At 41.7% G+C, this 11672-nt stretch overlaps 1 protein-coding gene across 1 annotated transcript in view; it reads left to right on the forward strand.

Moving 5' to 3' along the window:
* Positions 1–11125, forward strand: part of LOC139560526 (solute carrier family 26 member 6-like) — a 33284-nt gene extending 22159 nt beyond the window's left edge. Inside the window, exons 14-19 of the mRNA XM_071377390.1 lie at positions 2299–2406; positions 3510–3641; positions 6909–7115; positions 7575–7629; positions 8935–9083; positions 9199–11125. Of these exons, the coding sequence (XP_071233491.1) occupies positions 2299–2406; positions 3510–3641; positions 6909–7115; positions 7575–7629; positions 8935–9083; positions 9199–9225 (678 nt within the window). The 3' untranslated portion in view covers positions 9226–11125. The remainder of the gene's footprint in view (positions 1–2298; positions 2407–3509; positions 3642–6908; positions 7116–7574; positions 7630–8934; positions 9084–9198) is intronic.
* Positions 11126–11672: the final 547 nt, after the last annotated feature.

An 11672-nucleotide genomic window follows, 5' to 3' on the forward strand; every position in this document is an offset into this window, starting at 1 on the left:
GAGAATCATACCAGGCCGAACGCACAAAACCCCAACATAGAAAACAACACATAGACAACCCACCCAACTCACGCCCTGACCATACTAAATAAATACAAAACAAGAGAAAACAGGTCAGGAACGTGACACGCACATGCTTTTTCAGTTCTGCTCACAAATGTTCTATAGGATTGAGTTTTTTTATTTCACCTTTATTTAACCAGGTAGGCTAGTTGAGAACAAGTTCTCATTTACAACTGCGACCTGGCCAGGATAAAGCAAAGCAGTGCGACACAAACAACAAACAGAGTTACACATTGAATAAACATGCGTACAGTCAATAACACAATAGAAAATAGAAAGTCTATATATAGTGTGTGCAAATGGCGTGAGGAGGTAAGGCAATAAATAGGCCATGGTAGCAAGTAATTACAATTTAGCAAATTAACACTGGAGTGACAGAAGTGCAGATGATAATGTGCAAGTAGAAATACTGGTGTGCAAAAGAGCAGAAAAGTTCATAAAATGTATATGGGGATGAGGTAGGTAGATTGGGTGGGCTATTTACAGATGGGCTATGTACAGCTGCAGCGATCGGTTAGCTGCTGGGATAGCTGATGTTTACAGTTAGTGAGGGAACTATAAGTCTCCAGCTTCAGCGATTTTTGCAATTCGTTCCAGTCATTGGCAGCAGAGAACGGGAAGGAAAGGCGGCCAAAGAGGTGTTGGCTTTGGGGATGACCAGTGAGATATACCTGCTGGAACGCGTGCTACGGGTGGATGTTATGGTGACCAGTGAGCTGAGATAAGGCGGAGCTTTACCTAGCAAAGACTTATAGATGACCTGGAGCCAGGGGGTCTGGCAACGAATATGTAGCGAGGGCGACATCATTAATAAATACAGAGAAAAGAGTTGGCCCGAGAATTGAACCCTGTGGTACCCCATAGAGACTGTCAAAGGTCCGGACAACAGTCCCTCCGATTTGACACACTGAACTCTGAGAAGTAGTGGGTGAACCAGGCTGTTGAGTCTGCCGATAAGAATACGGTGATTGACAGAGTCGAAAGCCTGGGTCAGGTCGATGAAGACGGCTACACAGTACAATCTTTTATTGATGGCAGTTATATCGTTTAGTATCTTCAGCGTGCTGAGGTGCACCCGTGACCAGCTCTGAAACCGGATTGCACAAAGGAGAAGGTACAGTGGGATTCGAAATGGTCAGTGATCTGTTAATTAACATGGCTTTCGAAGACTTTAGAAAGGCAGGGCAGGATGGATATAGGTCTATAACAGTTTGGGTCTAGAGTGTCACCCCCTTTGAAGAGGGGGATGACCGCGGCAGCTTTCCAATCTTTAGGGATCTCGGACGATATGAAAGAGGTTGAACAGACTGGTAATAGGGGTTGCAACAATGGCGGCGGATAATTTTAGAAAGAGAGGGTCCAGATTAACTAGCCCAGCTGATTTGTACTGATCCAGGTTTTTCAGCTCTTTCAGAACATCTGCTATGTGGGTGAAGGAGATGCTGTTTAGGCTTGGGCATGTAGCTGCGGGGGGGTGCAGAGATGTTGGCCGGTGCAGGGGTAACCAGGAGGAAAGCATTGCCAGCCGTAGAGAAATGCTTATTGAAATTCTTGATTATCGTGGATTTATCGGTGGTGATAGTGTTACCTATGCACAGTGCAGTGGGCAGCTGGGAGGAGGTGCTCTTGTTCTCCATGGACTTTAGTGTCCCAGAACTTTTTGGAGTTAAAGCTACAGGATGCAAGTTTCTGTTTGAAAATGCTAGCCTTTGCTTTCCTGACTGATTGCGTGTATTGGTTCCTGACTTCCCTGAACATTTGCATATCGCGGGGACTATTCGATGCTATTGCAGTCCGCCACAGGATGTTTTTGTGTTGGTTGAGGGCAGTCAGGTCTGGAGTGAACCAAGGGCTATATCTGTTCTTAGTTTTAAATTTTTTGAAAGGGGCATGCTTATTTAAGATAGTGAGGAAATTACTTTTAAAGAACAACCAGGCATCCTCGACTGATGGGATGAGGTCAATATCCTTTCAGGATCCCCGAGCCAGATCGATTAGAAAGGCTTGCTCGGAGAAGGTATTGCGCTCATAATTTCCACTGTGAAAATAGCACAAATATTACCTGACACACCCCTGTCGTTGAACATGTTTTATTAGCAATTGTGGGTGTGTGCGGATGAACAAAAAGCTGACCCACGCATCACTAGTGTTTGTGTGTCATTCTCTCAATAGCCCTCTTTCTCTGAATTGCTTTCTCTCATTATCTCAAGCGCATCGTTTCATTTTCTTACACAGAGTGGAATTGACATTGGAATGCTGCTGATGAAAAAGAAGAAAAGAGACACTGAAGAAAAGAGGAAAGACAAGAAAGAAAAAAACAAAGCTAAAAAAGAGGCAAAAAAGGTATTATACACACACGTCCAACACACCACTGTTCAAATGGTTGGGGTCACTTGCTTCTACACCTGCATCGCTTGCTGTTTGGGTTTTAGGCTGGGTTTCTGTACAGCACTTTGAGATATCAGCTGATGTACGAAGGGCTACATGAATACATTTGATTTGAATTGACTTAGAAATGTCCTTGTTTTTGAAAGAAGTGGACAAGTACATTAGAGTGTCTAGTTTGAGAAAAAGACGCCTCACAAGTCCTCAACTGGCAGCTTCATTAAATAGTACCCGCAAAACACCGGTCTCAACGTCAACAGTGAAGAGGCGACTCCGGGATGCTGACAATGGGACCAACCTGATATGGTTGGACCAATTCTTTGCAGAGTTGCAATGAAAAATCCATATCTCAGACTGGCCAATAAAAATAAAAGATTAAAGATGGGCAAAAGAACACAGACACTGGACAGAGGAACTCTGCCTAGAAGGTCAGCATCCCGGAGTCGCCTCTTCACTGTTGACGTTGAGACTGGTGTTTTGCGGGTACTATTTAATGAAGTTAGTTTCTAGGCTGTTTCTCGCATGGAATAGCCTTCATTTCTCAGAACAAGAATAGACTGACGAGTTTCAGAAGAAAGGTCTTTGTTTCTGGCAATTTTGAGCCTGTAATCGAACCCACAAATGCTGATGCTCCAGATACTCAACTAATCTAAAGAAGGACAGTTTTATTGCTTCTTTAATCAGGACAAACAGTTTTCAGCTGTGCTAACATAATTGCAAAAGGGTTTTCTAATAATCAATTAGCTTTTTAAAATGATGAACTTGGATTAGCTAACACAACGTGCCAATGGAACACAGGAGTGATGGTTGCTGATAATGGGCCTCTGTGCGCCTATGTAGATATTCCATTAAAAATCAGTCGTTTACAGCTACAATAGTCATTTACAACATTAACAATGTCTACACTGTATTTCTGATCAATTTGATGTTATTTGTATGGTCAAAATATTGGCTTTTCTTTCAACAACAAAGTGACCCCAAACTTTTGAATGGTAGTGTAGGATTAACACACACACACAAAACTTGCACTGTTAGTGACCTTATTTCTCTTCCCTTCCCAGAATGGTGTGAATGGATGCCTACCCAACAATACAGTCCATCCAGAGGACAAGGGGGATGAAGAGAATGGTTCCCCAGACCTGAAATTGAACCAGACAGCCATTGCCCTAGTTGACCGACCCATCAATGGACAGGTGTGTAGTGTGATGTATTACAGTATAGTAGGCATTTAAGCAAAACAATTGTGTAGATGTATGTACCCTGAAAAGATTCAGATATGGAGCCACACCAGAGTCGGCCCCTGGGGGTGTGGCAGTCATTTTTCAAAATGGCAGCATATGGCAACAATATTTTACATTTTAAACAGATTGTTTTGAGAGAAACACACCAAATCTGGCCCAGAGGTAGATTTATGTAGTTTGAAAATATTTACATATGGAGCCACCACACATTTGGCACCTGGGGGCCATGGTGGCCATCTTACAAATGGCCACTGTCGGTAATAAAATGTTACAGTACCGAAGGCCTTTTTTTAGATACACTTACAGAAGGTGCCATATAGGTAGATTCCTAGGGGCATGCAGGTGGGGCAACCCAGCTATATTGTATATAAAGAGTTCTACATTATTATTATTATGAGATTATTCTATGGAGGCTGGGGCTTGGTCTGTGTGTATATGTATGAATATTTGTGTTTTTGATGTTTCATCTTTGACATTTGTTTCTAAACCTTTCCCGTGGGAATTTATAAAAAAGGTGGGAAGGAAATAGTGCTGGGGAGTTAAATTATTGACAGGCTGGCTGTGCAATCTCGCTGTTCTACTGGTCACTCTTGTGGCGGTCGATGGGCTTGTCGGCCCGGGTGGCTTGGGCTGGTGGCAAGTGTCTTGGACCCTTCTATTCCTGACCAGTGTCATATGGTTGGACCCATTCTGGTATGTGTGTGCATGGGGGTGTGTGTGGGGGGCGGTGTGTGTGAGTCTGCTTGTCCGCACGCATAAACATGGACTGAGTATGCTCGAGGGTAATGTAGCTCCCTGTATCTTTGTGGCAGCCGTCTTACAAAATGCATTAGACCCCAATTAGGCTAGATGTTATACTGTATGTTATAGTGAAGAGACCCTTGTGTGCATCTCCTAACATTTTTGTAACATGCCTGCCATTGGTTGATATACAGCATTGGTTGATGTGCAGCATACACTTGAATACAGGGATTTAGGTCAGGTCCAAGGCCAGGAGTTTATTTTGCTTAATAGCCACTAGTAAATTAGCTGGTTAGTGTCATGGCTTTGATGCTGTACTCATCTCTTTCTATTCTGTGTATGGCTCCACTGACCCAGTCATTATTTTTGAATGATGATTTTAGATGTCCCTGAGTGTGCCTGAAATACACCTTTACCTGATGCAGTCTCATATCAACAGTTACCAGCAAAATCCATGTCAGACTAAGCTCTGTTATAGACTTTAATTTCTTCCAATTGCAGTCCATTATAATCAGCTGGAATTAGAAAAACTGGTTGAAATTCAAATATTTTGCTCGACAGGCACATTTCTGACTGAAACACAACCTGAGATAATAGTTCACTATTCCACCTCATTGGCTGGGATATTTTTCCAAAGTAGCTTTAGTGGCCATTTGTTAAATACCTCATGTGGTAGGACGTGAACCCCGGTCTCCCGCTCCGGGACCAAACGTCTTAACCAGTAATCCAAAATATTATTCTGTGTTTGGCCGAGGGTGGTTTTATGTGTGTGTTTTAAAATAACCTCCAGTGCATTCATCTCAGAAAATGTATTTATTCTACAATTTGGCCTACTGTAATATACTGTGTTACTGATACAGTTTTTGGTTTTCAGGTGATCCAGGGCAAAAAGTATAGGCCAAAAATACATAAAAGAAGTATAGGCAATAACTTTTTGTAGATTAAAGGTTAGTAAAGTAGTGGTACAGTCTGCAACCTTTTAGTAAAATGTCTGTCATGATCCAAGGGCCAGATCTATGATGGGTCTATATCTAAATCTTTTCAGGGTACATGCATCTTCCTCTGTGCCAAATTTGGTGTGTTTATCTAACATTGTATTACTGACAGTGGCCTTTTTGTAAGATGGCCGCCACAGCCCCCAGGGTCCAATCAATCAATCACATGTATGTATAGAGCCCTTACATCAGCTGATGTCACAAAGTGTTGTACAGAAACCCAGCCTAAAACCCCAAACAGCAAGCAATGCAGGTGTAGAAGCACGGTGTTTAAGGAAAAACTCCCTAGAAAGGCCGAAACCTAGAGAGGAACCAGGCTATGAGGGGTGGCCAGTGGTCTTCTGGTCACCAACTTACTATCCTGAGACAAGACCGAGGATAGCCCACGAAGATCTCCCCCACGGAACGAACCCAAGAGGGGGGCGTCAACCAGGACAAGAAGATCACGTCTGTGACTCAACCCACTCAAGTGACGCACCCCTCCTACTGATGGCATGGAAGAGCATCACTATGCCAGTGACTCTGTAATAGGGTTTGAGGCAGAGAATCCCAGTGGAGAGAGGGAAACCGGCCAAGCAGAGACAGCAAGGGCGGTTCGTTGCTCCAGTGCCTTTCCGTTCACCTTCACACTCCTGGGGCAAACTAGACCTACTGAAGAAATTAGTCTTAAATAAAGACTAAAAGGTCGACACCGAGTCTGCTTCTCTCACATGGATAGGCAGACACTTTCATAAAAATGGAGCTCTATAGGAGAAAGTCCTGCCTCCAGCTGTTTGCTTAGAAATTCTAGGGACAGTAAGGAGGCCTGCGTCTTGTGACTGTAACGTACGTGTAGGTATGTTAAGCAGGACCAAATCGTAAAGATAGGTAGGAGCAAGCCCATGTATTGCTTTGTGGGTTAGCAGTAAAACCTTGAAATCAGCCCTAGCCTTAACAGGAAGCCAGTGTAGGGAGGCTAGCGACTGAGTAATATGATACAATTTTGGGGTTCCAGTCTAGATTCTTGCTGCCGTTTAAGCACTAACTGAGGTTTATTTTGTGCTTTATCTGGGTTATCGGAAGTAGAGCATTGCAGTAGTCTAACCTAGAAGTGACAAATGCATGGATTCATTTTCCTGCATCAATTTTGGACAGAAAGTTTCAGATTATTGCAATGTTACGAAGTCCAAGTCTGTGGTGGCTCCATATCTAAATGTTTTCATGCTAGATAAATCTGTGTTTTTCTCAAAATAGACCTTCTGAATTGTAAATAGTGTTATCGTATTTGGCTATTTTAAAAAATTGCTGCCACGTTCCCCCATGGGCCAAATCTAGGGTGGCTCCATATCGAAATCTTTTCAGTTTACATAAATCTACCGCTGTGCTAAATTTAGTGCTTCAGTACAACCTCCAGGTGCACCTAGGCTAGCCCATAATGCTTTTGAAATGTGTATTTTATCAGAGCAGAGTAAAGATTGAAACTCTGTCTCTCTGTCAATCTAAGGTGAACTGGGCCTTTGAGCAGCAAGGTAACGGGTTCGACCAGGACTCTAAAACTGGTATTCATGGCGATGATCACATAACCCAGACGTCCAGTACTGGAGGAGAAGGAGAGATGGGGAGGAGCTCCGTCAACGACACACACACCATCATCCTGGACCTATCCACAACCAACTTCGCTGACACGGCCACTGTGAAGACGCTGAAAAACGTATGAGTGTGTGTGCTTTGAACAATGGTGGTGAAGGGGTGGGGTTTGAAAAAGGGATAGAGAGGAAAAGGGATAGAGAGGAGACAAGGAAAGTGTGAGAGAGAGAGAAATAGGTTAGGTTAACAGTTGTTAACATGTTTTCAAAAATGTGTTATTATTAGTTTAGTCTCTTATTAGTCTCTTATAAAACATTGTTTGCAGTCGTTCTCCTGTGTGGCCTTGAGCTCAAAACAAACAAAGGTCTTGTGTTCTGTGAGTTGGCAGGCCTAAATTATATCTCTATGTACCCTATGTACATAAAAGAGGCACAGATAGAAAGAGGAGGTGGAAATGAAGAGGGATGGAAGAGAAAAACAAGATAAATCAAACTGTGTAACAAACGGTGTAACAAAAACAGTCCCTGAGAGAAACATAGACTTCTTTTTGACCTTCTCTGTCTCTCACTTTCTTTTTTTACAGATATTCCTAAACTACAGAAAGATCGACATTGACATTTATTTAACTGGATGCCAAGGTGAGTATGTGTCAGTGGAGCCTACTCAGAGGAGGAAGGGGAGGACCATCCTCTTCAGGGAAATTCTGAGAAAAAAAAATAGTCAAACATATAACATAAACTATACTAAATATATTCACGTCACCAAATCATTTATTAAACCACAATGTTTTGCAATGAAGGTCTACAGTATATTCAACAGCACTCTGTAGCGTAGCACCGTAGTTTCCGTCCTCCTCTGGGTACATTGACTTCAATACAAAACCTAGGAGGCATGTGGTTCTCACCCCTTTCCATTGACGTACACAGTAATTATGACAACTTCCGGAGGCCATCCTCCAACCTATCAGAGTTCTTGCAGTATGAACTGACATGTTGTCCAGAGAATGAACGTAGTACTGAAAGCTACAGCTACAGCTAGCTAGCAGTGCATGTAGGCTGTGTGTAGAGGTTAGTGGTTATTATATTAAGGTTTGGCTTGGAAAGATTTTATCTCCTGGTCACAGACAGCTGATGTGTTGTTACTGAAGTCCACATGCGAAGGGAAAAGGTGAGAGGAGGAAAGCGCGTAGATGCGAGAAGGAATTATACAACAATCAAAAGAGATCATGCTGTTTGTATGTGGCTGATAAGAAATGTAAACGTGTTTGCTTTTGATCAGGGGTTGTATTCATTCCACCAATTCTGTTGAAAAATGTTTCTTAAACGGAAGCAAACAGAGAAACATTTATTTGATGTATTTAATTTTACCAGCTTTGTTGACTGAGAACACATTCTCATTTACAGCAACGACCTGGGGAATAGTTAAAGAGAAGAGGAGGGAGGATGAATGAGCCAATTGTAAACATACCTGAATTTGTCCAATAAAAACTATTATTTGCAACTGTTGGACTAATGATTACGCTCCAGATCAGCTAGATGCTGGCAAGAGTGTGTAAGGCGGTATTGAATGTCTTTTGACTTGTTTACTAAAATTTCTCTCAACCTGTGCACCTACGTTGTAAACGTTCATTCATATGCTAGGTTGTAGCAACCTCATGATGGGTATAGGAAACATTTGAGTATCATGTAGTAGCCTAAAACTATCGATGTTACGTTTCGCTGGGTGAATAGAATATGAATGACAGTCATCCAATATGCTCTAATAGAAATACTGTAAGGCCATGCTCATAAAAAAAGAATCGCCATCCCTCTTCTTAAACGGCACCAACCGCCACTGGTATGTGTGGTAATTCAGGCTCGTCACTCTGGCCTTAGCTTGTGTTGTCTGTGTGTGTGTTTGTGGTTCACGTGTGTATTGTCTAACCTGGTTTGTCTTTCCTCCAGTCTGTGTGGTGGAGCAGTTATCGAGTGCAGGCTTCTTCTCTGAGTCCATCCCTAAGACCTGTGTGTTCACTACGATCCACGATGCGGTGCTACACAGCCTCCGACTGCATGGGGCCTCAGACGTACCCATCATCTATGAGTATGCTCTGGTGAGTGGAGCGGACTGTATGAGCTACTTTCTTGTTACTATTTCTTAGGAATGGATTAATTCATATAGTCACAGAATCTTATCTTATGTTCTGACCCTATCTCCTCTTCTATTAGGACTTGACCTGCACTACCAAGATGTAACCAACAGAGGTCACGTTGTTCCTCTTCCACTCCACCTTCCTCCTTCTCCTCCTCTCGTCACTCCGCCTTCCGCTGCCTGGCTTCCCATTGGTTCCCCTCACCTCTTCCCTCTCTGTGAAAGAGAATGCACCACCACCGTGTGTGTGTGTGTGTGTGTGTGTGTGTGTGTGTGTGTGTGTGTGTGTGTGTGTGTGTGTGTGTGTGTGTGTGTGTGTGTGTGTGTGTGGCCGGTTGGACCAATGCAGTTCCCCCTTCATGTAATGTTTAATAACTGAACACAAAATACTTCCCCGAAATAAAACTATAATACTCCCCAAATGATTTGTCAGCCACCTGAGATGTGTAGTCTAGTCAGGAGTTTTCTTCACTTCCCCCATCCCCATCTCCCTCATCCTATTTAATCCATTCCTCCTGGGGCCAGTGTGACCCAGACAGTAGTATGTCCTGTACCTCAGGGGCCTTCTCCGATATATATATACATGTATACACACACAGTACCAGTCACAAGTTTGGACACCTACTCATTCAAGGCTTTTTCTTAATTTTTACTATTTTCTACATTGTAGAATAATAGTTAAGACATCAATACTATGAAATAACATATAGGGAATCATGTAGTAACCAAAAAAGTGTTAAACAAATCAAAATATATTTTACATTTGAATTTCTTCAAAGTAGCCACCCTTTGCCTTGATGGCACTCTCTTGGCATTCTCTCAACCAGCTTCATGAGGTAGTCACCTGGAATGCATTTCAATTAACAGTTGTGCCTTGTTAAAAGTTAATTTGTGTAATTTATTTCTCTCTTCATACATTTGAGCCAATCAGTTGTGTTTTATAAAATAAAGAAAAACCCTTGAATGAGTAGGTGTGTCCAAACTTTAGACTGGTACTGTATATATCAATATAACACCCTTTCCTTTCATGAACTAACACTCACACTTGCCTTTTTCCCCTTCTATCACTGACTTTGTTGATAGCTACTTTATTGAGGAAAAATGTACTTACTATGACTGAGATATGTGGTTGTCCCACCTAGCTATCTTAAGATGAATGCACTAACTGTAAGTTGCTCTGTATAAGAGTGTCTGCTAAATTACTAAAATGTTTATGTAAATTACAATTGCTTTAATAACATTAGCTCTAGCTAACTCTTCTGTCTCTCATAAGCTAGGGTTATATGGTTTCAATGCCAAGGGGAAAACATACAATGGGTTATTTCTTAAGCCTCACTGCTGATAATGTAATCATAATGGTGTTGAAAATTATGTAAATCATCCTAAGACAGAAACATGTTCAATATCCACTGAATGAGTATGAATAGCAGCTATTCACTCTGTTATCCAAAGGTGTTTCTATCATATCACTGACAACTTTCACATTTTATTTCATTAGCGACTTTGCAACTACTTACTACATTTTAGCTACATAGCATCCTTCCCCTAACCCCTCGCCTAGCTAACGTTATCCACCTAGCTAACGTTAGCCACAACAAATTGGAATTCGTAACATATCATACTAAATGACGGGAGACAGATTTACATTTTCTACCACTGAGTCCAGGTTGGCATCACGTAGCCTTGAGCCATATCTATACATCATGTATTTCAAGGTCAAATCAATGCCAAAGGGAGTATAGTTCTCCCCTAGTTTGAACACTGTTATAGAGCTAATCTCTTTGTATCTTTCTGTATTTTTCTAAAGAGGATGTGAATAATTCATGTTAATGTGCATTTTGAACATTTTACTAAATTGTTCATTTCCTGATCTAAGTTAATCTACTTTGAATACATTGAATACGATTTGTAATTTTCTAGCATCGATCAAACACACACTCCAATATCTTAAAGTAAAAAATGATTGTTTCTGAGTACATGGCTAAATAAATACCAGTAAAGTGAGCAGATCTGTTGTGTGATCTGTTGTGTGTATCTGTTGTGTGATCTATTGTGTGTATCTGTTGTTTGATCTGTTGTGTGTATCTGTTGTGTGATCTATTGTGTGTATCTGTTGTGTGATCTGTTGTGTTTATCTGTTTCATATTGTATGGTTGAATACGCTTCTGAAGCATAGCTGCACTCTTTATTCTCTCCAAAATAATATCCTACACATTGCATCATGAGTTACACATTGCAAACTAGGTGAAACATCTGTTGTTGTGTCCTTGAGCAAGGCTCTTTACCCAAATTGCTCCTGCAGTTGCTCTGGATATGAGTGTCTGCTAAATTACTAAAATGTAAATGTTTTAGCCTGGTCCCAGATCATATCTCTATGTGCTTTAAACATCTCCCCTGACTAATCATGACATGTAGTTGGTTCAAGACCATACCGATCTGAGACCAGGCTATGAATGTGTGACTCTCTGATAGTAACCATCAGTGATTGAGCTTTGAGAGTTCTGCAAATGCATATATTTGTTTAAGTGATAATGCTCTCGAAGCTGGAGTT

Source organism: Salvelinus alpinus, chromosome 30, assembly GCF_045679555.1.
Source record: "Salvelinus alpinus chromosome 30, SLU_Salpinus.1, whole genome shotgun sequence".
Classification (NCBI taxonomy): domain Eukaryota; kingdom Metazoa; phylum Chordata; class Actinopteri; order Salmoniformes; family Salmonidae; genus Salvelinus; species Salvelinus alpinus.